This window comes from Xiphophorus couchianus, chromosome 16 (genome assembly GCF_001444195.1).
Source record: "Xiphophorus couchianus chromosome 16, X_couchianus-1.0, whole genome shotgun sequence".
In the NCBI taxonomy this organism is placed as follows: domain Eukaryota; kingdom Metazoa; phylum Chordata; class Actinopteri; order Cyprinodontiformes; family Poeciliidae; genus Xiphophorus; species Xiphophorus couchianus.
Window position 1 is genome coordinate 9555911 of NC_040243.1, and position 16881 is coordinate 9572791.

The 16881-nt window shown below is 34.9% G+C and overlaps 2 protein-coding genes across 4 annotated transcripts; both read right to left on the reverse strand.

Moving 5' to 3' along the window:
• Positions 1-2583: 2583 nt before the first annotated feature.
• On the reverse strand, positions 2584-7857 carry LOC114160534 (uncharacterized). 3 transcript variants are annotated; one of them, XM_028043180.1, is made up of 11 exons: positions 6663-7857; positions 6444-6543; positions 6139-6293; positions 5722-5953; positions 5552-5611; positions 5168-5317; positions 4850-5003; positions 4663-4769; positions 4244-4426; positions 3945-3983; positions 2584-3851 (listed from the first exon to the last, which is right to left on the reverse strand). In XM_028043180.1, the coding sequence occupies exons 5-11, from the start codon at positions 5609-5611 to the stop codon at positions 3420-3422; spliced, it is 1125 nt and encodes a 374-aa protein (XP_027898981.1). In that variant the 5' UTR covers positions 5722-5953; positions 6139-6293; positions 6444-6543; positions 6663-7857; the 3' UTR covers positions 2584-3419. The 3 variants fall into 3 exon arrangements, with proteins under 3 accessions (XP_027898981.1, XP_027898979.1, XP_027898980.1); XM_028043178.1 differs by having other exon boundaries at positions 5442-5611; XM_028043179.1 differs by lacking the exon at positions 6663-7857 and having other exon boundaries at positions 5442-5611; positions 6444-6654.
• Positions 7858-7971: 114 nt separating this feature from the next.
• Positions 7972-16803, reverse strand: stxbp2 (syntaxin binding protein 2). Its single transcript, XM_028043175.1, has 19 exons — positions 16689-16803; positions 15257-15306; positions 15102-15183; positions 14841-14917; positions 14655-14730; positions 14413-14516; positions 13816-13964; positions 13641-13725; positions 13137-13267; positions 12924-13031; positions 12526-12583; positions 12330-12395; positions 11907-11987; positions 10457-10598; positions 10179-10288; positions 9988-10086; positions 9817-9902; positions 8697-8857; positions 7972-8591 (listed from the first exon to the last, which is right to left on the reverse strand). Exons 1-19 carry the CDS (start codon positions 16723-16725, stop codon positions 8533-8535), a joined length of 1761 nt encoding a protein of 586 aa, XP_027898976.1. The 5' UTR covers positions 16726-16803; the 3' UTR covers positions 7972-8532.
• Between the last annotated feature and the right edge of the window lie 78 nt (positions 16804-16881).

The window sequence follows — 16881 nt, forward strand, 5'->3', positions numbered from 1 at the left end:
TTAAAGACAACTGTCGAAGAGGGACCATCAAAGCATTTGGATTAAAGGCAATTTCTGCCTTAGCCAGTGTCATGTAACAGTGGTTGCCCTTTCTTCCAGAACACCATTCTGTGAACATTCAATATAGCCCTAATTGAATTACTTTGCTAAGTTGTACATAACAGCAAAGGCCATGAGAAATGTTAGTAGTATATCTTTGGATAGTTCAATTTATGAAAGCAATACCATTTCTGACATCATAAAATTACATTAATTCCTATAACATGTACTACATATTGTAAAAAAAAAAAACTACAGATAAGATTATGTTAAAGTGAAATAGATTTTGTTTTAACATAGTAACTAGCTACAGGCTAGGAATTTGTCAGGTCTAAAAGAGGTTCTCAGTGTTCCTGTCAAAGTGAAATTTAACACTTTCTTCTCTGGCTCCTCTTCAGAAGACATGTTTCTCATATTTTATCGCAGTTTAACACCTTGGTGTACAAGCTCATTCTTAAAAATATCATGTGAAGAAGGTTACTCAGAACCATCTGTTTATTCCCATCTGCACTTTAAAAAACAGATGCTTGTTTCTTCACCTGCATTATGACATGCTAACCAAGAGAATGATTAAAATAATATTAATTTAACAGTCAAGGACATAAGACTTCAAAAAAAACTAACAACCTATTTTTAAAATTTTTGGCAAACATTTTATTAAATACCATATGGAACATATACTTTTTGATACAAGAAAGGATTTTTCTTTATTGTTATGGCAAATCCATTTCTATCATGGCCTAGCTATGTATTGAGATAGCATTGATGATATTTTCAGATATTTAGGTAAAAATACTATATTATAAAAGACAACTTTACTTCAGTCTATCCTAAATGCACATTAAAGTAAGCACAAAAGAGTGGTTTCTTTTTCTGAGTTATTTTTAATTGGTTTTTACTATCCTAACCTTGAATTCAGTCATCATTCATGATACTTTTACAACTGCAGCATCTTAAAAAATGTGTGTACTGGCACAACTCTTATTTTGGGGGTCAGCCCAACCTAGAAGGCAACTGTTCTTCCTCTCCATTCCAAGATGATACATTATCCTTCCTCAACTGGTACGGAATGGTTTGCAGGCCTATTTTATTTCAGACAGCTGAAAGATTTGCATCCACTGCAACTGTATAGCTGTGACATTTGAATAGTCCCCTCAGATCTCAACCTGGATAGTGGTATATTAAATTACCTATTTATCCTCACTGAAGAGGATTAAGCCAGATAGACTTATGACATTTTTATTATAAAGAATTATCCTACATATTAGGTACATGACATTTAGGTGACAGTGTGTTAATGAAACACCCTAAATCCATTCATCCGTTTTCCAAATCTGTTTTGTCCTGTCACAATCACAGGGCAGGTGCGCCCATAGCAACCGTCTCGGGTGACAGGTCAAAATAGTATCACAGAAGACACAAATCAATCAATACACACTTTCACATTTAAGGTTAATGGAGTCTCTACTTAACCTAATGTGGATGCTTTTGGATAGAGTGGAAAAGAGAGTATGCAAAGAAAACCAATGCTGGAAAACTCCATTCAGAAAACCATGGAGGCCTAAAACAATGGATGATTTGTCAGAGATAACAGGAAAGAACATAAATTGTATCCCTGTACCCCTGAACATAAATAGACTCCCTGGAATATTGCCAACTAGCATGCCATTGAACACAGTGTTGCTCACCTTTTTCAACTGGACAGGGGGGAAGAGTTATGCTGGTATGGGATTTTAGGTCTGCTGCTGACTGACTCATCTGTTAAGTTGGTAAAAGTTACAGGGACAAGTTAAGTATATGAATATATTGGTAAATATTTTTTTCCTCTGATTAAATGGTGGTGAAATATAGGCTAACAGGTAACTAAGCTTTTAGCTTGGCTAGCTAAAAGCTTAGTTACCTTTTAGCTAACTAAGCTAAAAAGTTGATAATCACTCACTACAGTCTACCAACCTGTCTTGGAGAAAATGTGGGTTACAAATTGGCCCCCTTTCTATTCAGTCTTCTCTTTTTTCTCTTTACTTTTTCAAAAACCTGACTTTTCTTGGTCACAATCGTCAACCGCTGCTGAATACCGTTAGCGTCAAGAGCGCTAAGCAGGAACAAACCATATCATCCAGATACATCGGGGTGTTCAGTAAATATGGATGTTTGCTTCTTGGTCTGAGAGTGATATAATTCAATTTTTACTGCCAAAAATAGTTTGTTTTATTGTAAGAATTATCCGACCTGTAATAACAAACGTAAAAAAAAAAAATCTCATATCTATAAACGTATTTCCTTTTTTTTGGGCCCCCCTTTCGATCAGGTGCCCTTGGAATTTTCTGAATATTTCCCCAAGCTTGTGCTTTAATGGGTGAACACCAAATGTAGTTACTAATCGCTTTGGGAACTTCTGAACTTGATAAAGCGCTATACAAGTACATCTCAGTACATTCAAAATTTGGTCCATCAAAATTATAATCCAAGAAAAACTCGCTAAAATATTCTCATTATTTTCACTGAAATATAATCACAAATCACTTCTTTTGCACTACTGGCTGTGACAAATTTTCCATTTATTTCAGACGACCAAAATATACCAAGCTTATTTTTCACAAGTTTTAATTTATTTTATTTGATTTAGTTATTTAACTTTCAACAAATGGTTCAACATGTCACAACCGTTTTTAATTCCTTTAATATACAGAAAAGAAAAATTTACTTGTTTGCAGTGAAAACATGGCAGAAAACCAATTATTTCTACACTACACCCCAAAAGACAAGCTAAAACAAACATATACATATATACTTTATATAAGTCTTTAATTACAAACATCTCATAAAATCAGTATTTAAAAAAAAAAAAAGAAAAAGGCTTTAATGGCTCTAGTGGCCTTTATTTGATAGTGAATTGAAAGGAAAGTAGGTAATGAGAGAAGGGGGACGATGTGGCAAAGGTCACCAGGCCGGGAATCGGACCTGAAACAGCCATGCCGAGAACTAAGCCCCCCATATGTGGGTTGTGCTTAACCCCTGCGCCATCAAAGCACCCCTAAAATCAATAATTTAACAGAGGCTTATAAATTATTTGACTATTTAAAGACAAAGCAAACAAAAACTACATTCTAGTGGATGCTGTGGTTGCGCAGGGGCAAAGCATGACCCACGTATGTAGGCTTTAATCCTCATGAGTAGTCGCAAGTTGGATTCCCAGACTGGCGACATTTGCCGAATGTCTTCCCTCTCTCTCTTTATCCTCTTTCCTGCCGAACTACTTTCACTAAATTCCACTAGAGCCAACAAAACCTTGAAAAAAAACCCTAAATTCTAAGTCTAACTTTTTTCTTACATTTTATATTTAACTATTATTTTTATATACAGATAATATACAATCAGACTTATTTATTATCTTTCTTTCCAACTCCCTTTCCTTGCTCTACTCTGTCTCTTCCTTTTTTATGAACCCCTTGACATTTCGCTCTTCCTAAATCTGTCCCTTTGTGCATCTGTGCAGGGTTTATATTCTTTTTCATAAAGAAGCATTCTTTATTTGGACTGACAGAAGAGGTCAAAAGTTTCTCTTTCTGATTTGGGCCTATAGTTATAGGATGCTCTTGCTCCCGGTAGGGAGATGATGGCCGTGAATGTGCTTTCCTTGGACTTGCCATTCTTGGAGAGTTGTACCTAGATTTAGCATCTTTTTTGGGGACTAGGTTTAAGTCCAAAGATAGTGGTCTGCCAAATACTGGACTAAGAGGAATCACAACATTGTCTCCTGGAGCACCAAGAGTAAGAAAGACTTCTGGTACTAGATAGTCATTCTTTATTCCCTGAAACAGACAAGAAGACAAAGAAGCGCTTCAGGATTTTTTTCAAACAATTTGTGCAAACTCAAAACACTCATGATCTGTGGTAGCACTTACTGGCTGTGGTGTTACACTCAGTGATACTTTCAATGTCATCTATTGGAGAAAGCAAAAACATCAACACAAAAACAATTAGCTGAAATTCATTCTGCCATAAATTCATTTGCTGCATCCCTTCAAGGATGTCACATGTGAATGTACTTTATTGAAAATATTCAGAGCTGTGTAACTGTAGATGGGAGTATATCAGCAATTCCATAGGGATTTTGACCAGTTTATATGACTTTGATAAATGTCTACCACTCTATACTTCTAGAGAAATTATAATGAAGTTGTATCTCCAGTTTTGTTTCTACCTGTGCTTGAGAGTTTTGATCCATCCTGAATTCAGTCTCAGGGGTAAATGAAGCAGACTTAGGTAAGGCCAAGATAGAGCTTGAATCTGCATCAAACATTTGGGGCTGAGAGGAACTTCTGCAAAAGGACTTCCTCGATGTAGCAGGTGTTCCTTCATTCACAATAATATATGGTGGTGATGCCTAAGAAAGGAATAAATTCCATAAATGTCTAGTCATATACTGTACCATTAGAACATTAGTTTATAGACACTGCTAAATACAAACAGTTTTAAAAATAATAGGTCAATATGCTTCTTTACATAAAAACATTGATGGAATACATCATTTTTATATCCAAAGAAATCTGTAAATTCTAAATGTATAGCTATAAAAGCCTAGCTATTAAATTTTGTGAAACCAGTCTTTGGATTTCTTACATTTTTCTTTGCTTCAAATATTGGACTTGTTCCTGGAGAATGTTGATCTTGTAGCCTGACTGCCTGACTGGAGTTCTTACTGTTGACGAATGCGATAGGTTTGGACCCTATTGAGAATATTTAAGTTATTTCTGACATCTCAAAGATAGAATTAAATTTGAAATATTTTGTCCTGTGTTTTTCTTACCCATGAGCCCATTATTCAAAGGGCCACCATTGTGCACTGGAGTGGTGGCTGTACTTCGGCAAGGTTGTAAATAGCATCGTTGGTCTTCCATTCGAGCACTTTGAGAATGTCTTATCATATCAAAAAAATGCTCCTGCTCAGCTGCAGATAAATCCTACATTAGGAAAAGATAAGAAAAAGCATAGGCATCTTATCTGACCTCTGATCTGTTGATATCAACAGATCAGAGATCTGTTCTGTTTTTGTCATTGCTTCAGAACAAAATACGGATTTATTGGTAAAACTATAAGCAGCATATTTTACAAAAGGTTCTCTCACCTGCCAATGTTGAGGAGCATTGAAGATAGCTGAACTCTTGGGAGGTTTATCAGATGCATCATGTATGAGGTGTTTGTGCTCAGTAGAAGGGGTGTTCAAATTTTTTAGGATTTGGGGTGCAGAGCATCTTTGTTCATCCATCCTTGAGCCCTATGATAGAAAAATATATAAAAAATAAATGTTAAATTTAGACTATACTACACATTACTTGCCAGTAAAAAGGCAAATATGTGTGAAACACATAACTTCAATTGATCAAACATGTGGCGCCAACCTGGACTCTTGAAACTAAATAGCACAAATATCTTTCATCCATTTCAGCAGGAGTTACTGTTGATATGGTGCCTCTGTTCTGTATTCCTGGTAATGATGGAAGAAACATACGCTGGTCATCAAGTCGTTTGCCCTGGGAGTTTGCGACCAAACTGAAGAGTTTTTCATCATCTAGTAAAGAAAAAGTTAAACCCAGATTTTAACATCAAATATGTACTCAATTACATCAACATATCTGATCAAAAGTGGCTATTAAGTCAAAGAAGAATTCTGGTTCTAACCTTGTGGCACTGTGCTTAGAGTGAGTTTGGAACTGGGCAAAACGTGAGGATTAACATTTAACGCACTTTGCTGTTTCTCTTTATTCTTTGGATTTACATCTGAGTTTGTGCTGAAGGAGGCTAAGCGCGCTGGACCCAAAGCAGGTGATAATTGTAAATTATTTTCAGAAATATGAACTTGTGGGCCTTGAAACTGAGGCAGGCAACACCTTTGGTCATCCATCCTGGAACCCTAAAGTTAGAGCATAATTATTTTTTTTTTTAATTTGACAGAATTTTAGGTTTCATAGCCACAATAAAAAACAATTTTCCTTTAGAAAATAAACAAACACACTATTAAACCTAACATGTGGTGGTGTTTTTCTTTAATAACAATGGTGAAAATATTATTTTCACAGAAAGCGAAAAGTAACTAACCTGGACTTTTGAGACCATCTGAAACAAGCAACTTGAGTCCCCTTTATTGTCGCCATTTTCATTCTGTGATACTGGTAATGATGAAAGTGATACTCGCTGGTCATCCAGCCTTCCACTTTGAGCTCGTGTCAAAAGGTTTAAAAAAAAATCCCGATCTGATGATAAAATTAAACACATATAACAGTTTTTCCTCTAAACACTGTCTTATAAAAAGAACCTGTAGTAATATTGAAAGACTGTGCTCTTTTTCAGTATTGGTTTATGTATTTGAGGAAGGATTGAAAGTTTGGGTAGACAGGGAGTACCTGCGCTAGGACTCAAAATGCAGCGCTGGTCCTCTATACGTCCACGCTGGCCCTGAGTGATCATACTGAGAAACTTTTGCTGTTCTTCAGGTGATTCTTCCTTTTTTATTTATGTGAAAAGATTGGGGAAAAGGGTCAATATGAACATTTAATTATACAACATCAACAAAGAATAGTGGAAATGTCATATATTTACACTAATCATTTATTAGAACAGACCCTTAAAGAATTGGAGCGTTGACGCTGAGAAGGAACTTGTAACTGATTTACAGGTGCCACTAGATGCTTTCTGTCGATATCTGGAGTACTCTGTGTCACAGAGATCAGAGGGTTTGCACCAAGGTCATTTTTACTATCTGATGCCTAGAAAAACAAGAAATTTTTGAAAAGAGTAAGTCAGTAGTAGCTAGTAATTCAACTCAAAACCAAGCAGGTGCACGTATTCAACTCTATATTTTCTAGTCTATGTCTTGGTAGTTAAACGAACAATGAGAGCTGTAAATAAAATTTACTTTGTTTACTGTCTAATGTATGGAAGAGTATAAAAATGGTTCATTCTTTGGGGAAAGCCAGGAGAAAAGATATTAGTCAATTCAAAAACTAACAAGGATTTAAAAGTTTATTATTCTCCCAGTTATTAGTCAGTCCAGCTCCAAAAAGAAACTCGAAGACAATCATTAAATGTCAACATAAGCAAAATAAAAAAGGTTTGAACTGAAAACTTAAGTTATGGTTTTACAGAGTACTCTGTGTAGAAGTTATACAGTACCTTAAGCAAGAATTTTGCAGAAAGAGTCAAATAAAAAACCACTGCTAACACACAAGTAAGTTATACTTGTATTGCCACAGATGTCTTACCTCAGTATCAGTAGCTTCTGATTTTAACTTAATTCCAGCAGATGTCATCTTGTAAAAATTAAAAGGCAAAAAAAATGTGATTGGAATAAACTACATGTATAAAATAAACTGCTATTCAAAAAAAAGATTCCAACCGATGCTCCTCCAAATGCTTGCTGAACATGACACGGTAAAGTGGTTCTGAGTCCTGAGTATTAACCCGTCATTATTAAGAGCCAAGCTAGCCCTCCCTTCTTAATATCACCATTTATAATCCTGGATAAAAACATAATCCTGACCATAGAGAAGGATGATCTCTTTTCATGAGAGATGTACACATTCTTCATTTTGACCCACCATTTTACTTAAACTTGATGTTTCCTCCATTTGAAGCAATTAAAATCACTATTATGATACTGGCCTGTTAGACCAGTAAAACTGACATGTGAAGTATACCTTTTGTCCTTCTGTACATTTTTGCAGGTTTTAGGTCCCAAATTGCAAGCAGATGTTAATATTAGAAGAGAACATGAGGGAGACTATGTTACATAAACAAAGTATTGAACAGGCTATTAAATACATAAATTATATTACTTTTACTCACATGGTCAAAAACTGAAAATATTACTCAAAGGATTTTGGCTAAGTTCAGATCATCTTAAATGTCCAGGATCTAAAGGAAAAACAAACATTTGAATGTTTTATTTTTATTGAATAGAGACACAAAACACCCACTCTACATGTTTCCATCAATATATTAATTTAGTTGTGCAATACTTCAAAAATATTTCATTACAGCAGTTGAGATTCTAAGATATAATTACCTACATATGAAAACAATCCTAGCAGCCTTCAATCTTTTTCATTTTTCTTTACTTTAACTGTCATCTCAGTACGTCACAATTTCACTAATTGCATCATGTGATATACAAGTAACCATCTTGGCAAACCAAACAGGACTTTTGGTTGATAATAGGTTAATCAAAATACATGCATCTATATAAATATTTATTACATTTCTAGTTGCTAGAACAAAAGCGATTAATCCACGCAAAAATACATCCATAATCAAATAAAAGTGAATTAAAGAATAAGCTATTTCCTTCCACAGTTACATCTATAGGTTATTTTCGTATTCAAATTAAGTTAATACAATATAAAAGACAGCATACCAGAAACCAGTCAAATGAAAAACCTTTTCTTTATTCCTTGTGCTTTTACCTACTTGGGGACTAAGATATAAATTGGGAATTCATTCCAGAACCTTCAAGTCATTAAGGAAGGTGGTTGGAGTCAAGATGTGAGAGGATCCTGTCAAGACAAAAAATATAAACATTGATAATTAGAAAAAACTGGGAACATTATTGCAGAAAGAGCTTTGAGAATTACAACTGAAAAACAAAAAACTTCTCTCACCGATAAGCACTTCCCATTTTCCATCAGTGCTTCGAGTGACTTCATAAGCAGAACGCATCTCTGAGTGTGACACCCCTCCAACCACAAAAACAATCAAGCGAGGACCAGAGCGATATTCTGTTGGAGACTTATTTTTGTGCCAGTTTCCAAAACGTGCACTGCTGTAAGAGTTAGAGAGAGAAAAAAAAATCTACTTCTTTGGCAACAAGTAATTATTTCCAAAATGTAAGAAGTAGTCATATTTTGGTAACACTTTATTTGACATAAGTCTGCATAAGTCTGACATGACACCGTCATAAACATGACATAATACCTGTCATGAACATGAAGGAGTCTATGAATGTTGTCATGAGGTGTCATTTGGTAAATAATGACACTTTTAATGCAAAGTTGCTCTAAAAGTTGCAATGAAAGTCCATTAAAAGTGCCAACTTTGCATTACAGTGTCATTACTTACAAAATAATGCAAAGTTGGCACTTTTAATGGACTTTCAATACAACTTTTAGAGCAACTTTGCATTACAAGTTTCATTATTTAACAAATGACACTTCATGGTACCAGTCATAGACATTCATAAAGACTCCATGTTTATGACAGTGTCATTTCAGTCTTATGCACATCAAATAAAGTGTTACCCATATTTTTTATTGTTTTTTTTTTCTGTTGGGCTTAAACATGTTGCATAATGAATATTTGTGCATTATGACAATCTTTTTCATAATGGTCCTCCAGTCAAACATTCAACCCATCTTGTCTGGTTTTATAATATAATATGGAGTTACTTATATTTAATGCTGCACTTTGCTTAAAAGGAAGCAGTAAAACATTGTGCATTAGACAGATTATGAACAAAATACAGACGATCGTTTGCAGAGGAAACCTCTTCATGATGGGAATTCCCTAGGGGATTGCAGTGCATTCAAAGTAAAGCCGACCTATTTTTGGCTTTTTAACTTCAACTTAATCTGTCAAAAGCTTGGCTCCTATTTAGTTACAGGGATAAAAGCTTTTATTGGACATTACCTGATATATGCTTTAATTTAAAACATGTCAGTCGTTTTTTGTTATGCCCATGCAAATTCTGTCATGTATACTTTAACATGTTTGTGTTGGATCTACCTGACTGCAGTCTGAGTCGTGTTAATTGGTGCTGGATTAGAGATGAAGGGCCACTGTTTCTTATCCAGTTTGTCTTCTATAGCATTCTGCAAATACAGAAGCACAGAGTGTGTCAAGTGCAGAAATCAATTTAGGTCGACAAAATCTAAAATGGCACTTAATCATTTATACCTCCATGATGTCCTTGATGGTGGGTGCCCATCTAGAGAGTTGGTAGGTACTCTCTTTTCGTTCTTTGCGCTCTGGCAGCATGTTGCCAGCATTGCGGCCCTGGCAGAAAATAACTCAATAACTCAGTACAATATCATTAACAGTAGTATGAAAACTTGAACATAACAGCTCAATTACATTAGGAAATTTACCCCAGTTATAATGTTACAGCCAAGGTTTTGTATGTTGTAGATAATTTTGCTGTCTTCCTGCGTTATGTTGGCATGCTGGATGAGCTTGGTAAGGTTCTCCTGCCCAATGCCTAAAGATATTGACTCAGTTGTGAATATAGTTAAAACATTTTCAGCATTTCACATGTTATATATTTTCTTCAAGGAAAAAATATATAGCATACACCAGTTAGCACATGAAGAGTTAAGTAGTGCCCATTCAAAATGATTGCAATAATTTAAAACATAATATGATATACCTTTTTTCTTGTGGAAAATGTACAGCAGAATGATGCGGATTTTGTCATAAGCCCCAATTTCATTGTCAAGCAGAACAGGAACAATGCTCTTCATGGCATCTTTTAGAGTTTCCCCCTCTGCATTTTCTCCCATTACCAGGTCCTGGGGAAGACAGTCTTAGTTAGCTACTGACTGTAACTGGAAAAAATGAATCATCAACTCAGGTTAGCTGACAGTGAACAAACAAAGCAACTGACATAAGAACCTGCTCCTCTACTTTTTTTTTCTCAATACGTTTCTTGTGATCCTGTTGACTGTTTGCAACAAGACGTTTGATGGTCCTGTGATCACGCCTCAATATCTTAGCAATTTTAAGAGTACTGTATTCCTCAGAAACATTTGGTCATTTTAGCCAAATCTCTTTATTGGCCCATTCTGCCTAAAGAAATTAAGCTGCCTAATACTTAAGCACATCTTGATATAGATACATATCTTCTGCTCCAATAAGCATTCAAAGTCTATCCAGCTTGAAGTTAGAACAAATGCCTAAAAAAAAATTATCAAAATACACCCTTGCATAATAATGTGCACACAATGTATTAAATAATGATCAGCAACATTGCTGACATTTAATTATGGTCGCCTAACACTTTAAACAAATGACAACTGAAAGAACTATTGGTGTTTAGACCACACAGGCCATGTTAGAGCCAAAGCATGCCCACAGGATTAAAGAGGCAGCTTTCAGAGATGCTGACAATCCATTAGTGCAGATGAGTGATTTGCTCATACAAAAAGCACCCATTAACACTTGTATCCCATAATACTACAAGCATGCCTTGATCTTCATTTCCTGTGTGCTTGAGATTCATCTGACATAGAACTAAATGTTGCCGGGCACATCCCTTCTGGAGGTATGTCTGGCACAAAACAAACAACACAATGCGACTCAACACTTGTGTGGATTGTGGCTTCCCCCAGTGCTCCAACTGGCTGACAAATGAATATAGCAGAACGTACTACATGTGTACTACTGTAAATTCCTATCAACTCAGTTATTATGTAACAGCTTATTGCATTTCTGTAGACATATGGATGTCTATTGCTGCTCCCACACTTCTTATGCAATACTCGGATCATAATTTACTATTAAACATCACCGGCCAGTACCAATCACATTTGACCATATCCAGGAAAGCTAAAGTGGAAGAAAAAAGAAAAAAAAAGAAACGGTGACAAGCTGAAGTCAAATATTGAACAAAATAGTGTAACTCTCTCTCAGTTACTGTCAGTGTAACTATGAAGCTGTAGCAACTCTGTAGCCAAAAGATTCAGACTGAGATTAACTTTTAGAACTAACTCCAGTAACATTTGTGTTTACATTGAAAATACATACAATAGCAACAATAGCTACAATAATGTTGAAGACACTTAAAAATGCTCAGTGTCTACTGAACACTCCATACTGACCTGCTCCACTTCACAGAGTTTATCAAGAGATGATTTGAATTTGGTCATGCAGGCTTCAGCTAGGTGCAAATGAGTAGAGTACTGTGAAAGAAATTGGGTAAAAAAATAATTTAATTAAAGAAATGTAGAATATATTTATTGACCCAAGCAACATTTAATTTTACCATGACAGAAAAGCATCCTGAAATAGCTCAACTAAGCAGTGTTTAAGAAATACCAACACTTGATCAACTGCCATTATATTTGCAACTGATCAACATAAAAATATAACAAACAGAAGCAGTTTGTTAATTGAGATTGTCATTCCTGAAGATTAAGAAAAAAAGCATAAACTATTATCAGCATTCTTCATTTTTATTGATTTACAAGTTTAAATTTCTCATAACTTTATAAAGATACTTAAAAAAGCTTAAAACTTCTCACCATGCTGAGCTCCTTCTGATACTGTGGCATCTTCTTTAACATCTGAGAAAGGTCTTTAATATTGGCCTGAAATACAAAAAAAGTGGCAAATATTAAAAACTTCTGATTATATAGATTATATAGCAATTACCGATTTCTTATTTACAACTTTCTCCAATATAAATCTGTAATAAACAAGCAAGCAACATGCACTTACATTATCAGTAGACATTCTCTTGCTTTCGCAAAAGGTGCGAAGTAGTTCTGTCACTTTTCTGGAATAATGGATTAAGACGTAAATCAAAATATTAATAATGTGCAATCATGCTCTAATATTTTGCATTAACACAAATATCCAAAAGCCTTAAACACTAAACTGTAATTTAATGTTTTGTGAAATGTTTGCTGTCTTTAGCTGCTGCAATTATTATTACCGTATTATTATTATGATGTAGAGTAGAAGTATGCAATGAGGATAAAAAATTTACTCCATTTCTATTTTTTCTAATGTTCCAATACTAAAATTTCAGAATAGCAAAACCAGGTGAAAGCAATTGACCAGAACACATGGAAATGTCACATAATGGGATTAATATATCAAAATAAGAAACTCACTTTGTTACATCTGCAATGTGCATATGCCTTAGTTGAACCCAGAGCTCATCATCTTCATCCAGTAGCACTTCTCTCGCTTTTGAATTCCCAATGCCAGTTGACTGGTAACTGAACAGTAAAGCATTATGTCAAAATAAGTTACACACAATTTTTCTTATGTAACTTGCAAGTGACAGATAAATATTAGGGGGAAAAAGTAAAATGCTGACATACGTATAGATGTCTTGTTTGACATCTAGCAAGTCATAAGCCATTGCTTGGAAGGTCAGCTCATGCAGAACAGGCGAGATGGGATCAAACCCACGATCAACAATCAGCAGTTGAGATCGTCCCTTATCTGGACCCTTTTATTTAAAAAACAGCATAAATAAACAAGTCATGCTTTCAAATGTTTTTGCAGCTCAACATGAGCCAATACTTAAGAAAACATGCAATTTTGACGTCAATGAAAGCAAACCAGATGCTTAGATGACATGCTTATCAAATTCACTTTATATGTAGAGGCAAGAAGAGAAAAGAGAGCAGTAATACATGCCTGTTAAGACCCATCCTGAAAGAAAGGAAATGTGAGCTAAGAAAGACAGAAAATAGAAGAGTAAAAGGAAAAAGGTTCAGCGAAGCTTGTATAAAAAAACCCCAAACAAACAGAAAAAAAACCCAGAAATCAAAGTAAAGTAAAGCGCTGAAGATGGAAAACTGCTGAATATATTTCCTAACCTCCCCCATTTTTGGGTTGTCTGCTTTGTGAGCATTAAGGCGCTGATAGATCTCTTCAGCCAGTTTAGCGTTTTCTTCTGGTCCCCTGAAGTAGCAAATTATTACACACCTTCAATCAGCAGGCAAATTAAGCGGCAAACTCATTTTAAAATTCTGTGCAGTATGTTTTTCATACTTGCGGTATCGGATTGCAGGATACTCGTTAAGTGTGTCACACAGTGTTGCAATCTGTTCTGCAACATTTTCCATCATTGTGTTTCTATCATTGCTTTTCTCTTTGCTGTAGAATAAGGACAAAGAAGTTGGATCATCCAGGGAGAATACCTGCAGGGATTAAACAGATTTATCTTTATGTACATTTGTTTGCATTAAATTGCCAAGTAAAGCATTTACATAAAAAATTATTTGCAGTTGCAAGATTAATTTGCATTATATTGTAAGTCAATTAATAAGCCTGGCTATTTATCACCCATGCTTTAAAATACAATCATCTTTAAAAGTTATATCTTAAGTGCATGGTCTGTTAGTCCAATAATTTTTTTTTTTTACAATTAACTTTATTTTAAGCTTTAAAAACATAAAAACCAGGAAATATGCTTGTTGTCTAACACCAAACACAAAGACTAAGAGAAACAGGACAGCATTTAAGAAATAAAAGAAAATTACTTTTCAAAGAAACTTAAACATGCTGTAAATTAATAGGAATTAGATTCATCGGTAACAAAATAAAAAATTTATACAATAATTAAGTTTGTTTTTTTAAAGTGCTGACCTGAGACTCATTGGGCAGGAATGCAACATTGATCTCTTTTAAAGTCTTGGCAAACTTGGCAACTCTGGATTTCCCAATGTCAGCAAAGAGACTGTCAGGACAGGCTATGAGAAACAGGAAATGTTAGTTTTACATTAACAAAAGAGGTTCTCTTAAACTCCACATTTATTGTTACATCAGGTATTACTGTAATACACCTCAGAATAATAAGTGTCCAGTATTTAGAAATGCTTGCATCTTACTGTCAGTGAAGAAGATGTGTGCTGCTTTGTAAGTAAATGCTGCATCTTTAAAATCATTGATTAGGGCATCAACTGACTGCAATTGGAAAAAAATAGAATATTTTAAAGATTTTTGAGCAAGACTTAAGTAATTTTATGAATTGTATCAAACAGATCCCAAGATAAACTTCAACAAAACAAAGTAACCTTCTTCACTGGTGTAATCAAATAGATGGCCTCCAAACTTGCAATTGGCTCCCTGCGTTTGTTGATGTCTTCCACAACTGAAAAGTAGACAGGAAAAGAATTACGTGCCACTGGGGGGGTCATCAATGCACTGCAATTAATTTTTTTTTCCAATTCAATAGTGATTCGGAAAACTCTGTGAATCGATTAGATGTCCTGATCAGTGGGTTTGTGCCATTAAGCATTAAGATAGCACCATAAGACACAAGTCTGCACACGTACTAGTCACACCCTCAGCCAAAATGTCCGACATCTTGCAGCAGGAGGACAGAATTCTCATGGTCATGTGATCCACAATTAAAACCTGTGGATGGACATAGAATAGGTCAGTATCACAAAACAGGCATGAAAACAATGCATCTCTGAATTCTTATTACCTTCCATTCGCCTTCTTTCTTTACGCTCTTGATGACCCCAGTGAGGATTTCTGCAGAAGAAAAAGACATCTGTTAAAAGATATACATTATATGAAATTAACCTAATATCAAAGAACTGACAAAACATCCATAAAATACCAAAAATTGTAGCGTCAACCTAAACAAGTAAATAAAGTTGAATATTGAAAGTAATATGTCTGTGATAAGACTTATTCCACCTAGTGAGTTTTTCTGTTGTAACTCAATTTTGAAAAGTGCTTTTTGATGCATGGAAGGGTGAATTGGAGGATTTGTCCCGAAACCTATCACACAGGTATCATGATGTTGTGTATCATTAAGAAATAATGCATAATAAATTTCCTTTTAGTGATAAATAGTACAAGTTTTCCATCAGTTAAATTGCTAATGTACATAACATGGTCAGTGAGGTCCAAAAATGCATTACTAAAAAAAACATCAGTCCTCTTCAATGATGATTACTGAAAATACAACTCTTTATCATCATCATAATAGTATAATTCACCATGCAGGAAACTGTGAAACATTGCACACAGCTATCAGCAAGTGTTTTTATCTATAAATCAAAGGCTCGTCTCAGAGAGCTGTTTTAATCTGTACCACTGAATTAGGTTGTTTTTTTTTATCTTAGAAAGGGGTGGGAACTGTGTGTTAGTGAACATTTTTGATCACTATGCTAATTAAAATAAATTAAAGAAGCAAAATTACTAAGTTAAATTTCAGCTATTTTTTTAATAAAGATGACTTCAAAACAAAGATTGGTTTTAAGTGACTTATACAATTAGAAGAATTTGGTGCATAAACATTTCTGCTTATAGAATGCAATCATGCAGTAAAGAAAACAATATAACTTGTTAAGCTTTCTAGTGCGTCGTAAATTGGGATTGAAGCACAACATAAAAACATTTCCTGCCGGCTGTTAACTTTTTGCTGTTAACTTAAGATTGGCATACTCTGGAAAATTTGCTTAAAATATTAAAAAAGTGACCTTGTTAACATGTACTAGGTTGACGCCTAAAATATCTCTTATGAATAAATTAATTTCAAAGTTGGCGAACTTCCTTTTACATAAGCTAGCAGGTGCTAGCTTACGACTTCTGCTGTCGCAGTTTTTATTTTTCAAGGATATCAACAGAAACAGACGTAGATTTCTAACAAAAAAGCTGTCAACCACCTGACTCACAATAGCGCCTTTTACCCATGTCTTAATATCATTTCCTTTGTTAGCAGAAGGGTTTTAATTGGAGCAAAACAGGAAGAGGCGTCTGGTATATCGACAACCTAAACACAGTTCTATTATGGAAGTCTTGAATATACTGCAAGACGACAACAACAACAAACAAATGACCTAAACTACCTGTGCCAACTTTAAAAAAGCTCAAACTTCATAAGTTATGACCAATATTTTACTTACTGTCTCCAACTACCGCTTTCAGTCCACTCGGTGCCATCTTGACAGGAGTGTACTTTAAAGTCAGTCACTTCCTCATGTTAAGAGCTTTGCTATAGAAAGCTCAACATTGCCACCTAACGTCGGTTACTATTATTACAATATGACGGCGCAACAAAATGAGCAAAATGTAGTTTCTCATATAAAAAACGAAAAT

Bases quoted from the DNA above. Each gene is read 5' to 3' on its own strand.
- LOC114160534 (XM_028043178.1), bottom strand. From the start codon at position 6,507: ATGATCACTCAGGGCCAGCGTGGACGTATAGAGGACCAGCGCTGCATT. The intron at 6,294-6,443 runs GTACTCCCTGTC...TTTTATCATCAG, and splicing joins CATTTTGAGTCCTAGCGCAG to ATCGGGATTTTTTTTTAAAC. The intron at 4,770-4,849 runs GTAAGAAAAACA...TATTCTCAATAG, and splicing joins TTTGAATAATGGGCTCATGG to GGTCCAAACCTATCGCATTC.
- stxbp2 (XM_028043175.1), bottom strand. From the start codon at position 16,725: ATGGCACCGAGTGGACTGAAAGCGGTAGTTGGAGACA. The intron at 11,988-12,329 runs GTGAGAAGTTTT...TTTCTTTCACAG, and splicing joins ATCAGAAGGAGCTCAGCATG to TACTCTACTCATTTGCACCT. The intron at 8,858-9,816 runs GTAGATCCAACA...TAACTCTTACAG, and splicing joins ACGACTCAGACTGCAGTCAG to CAGTGCACGTTTTGGAAACT.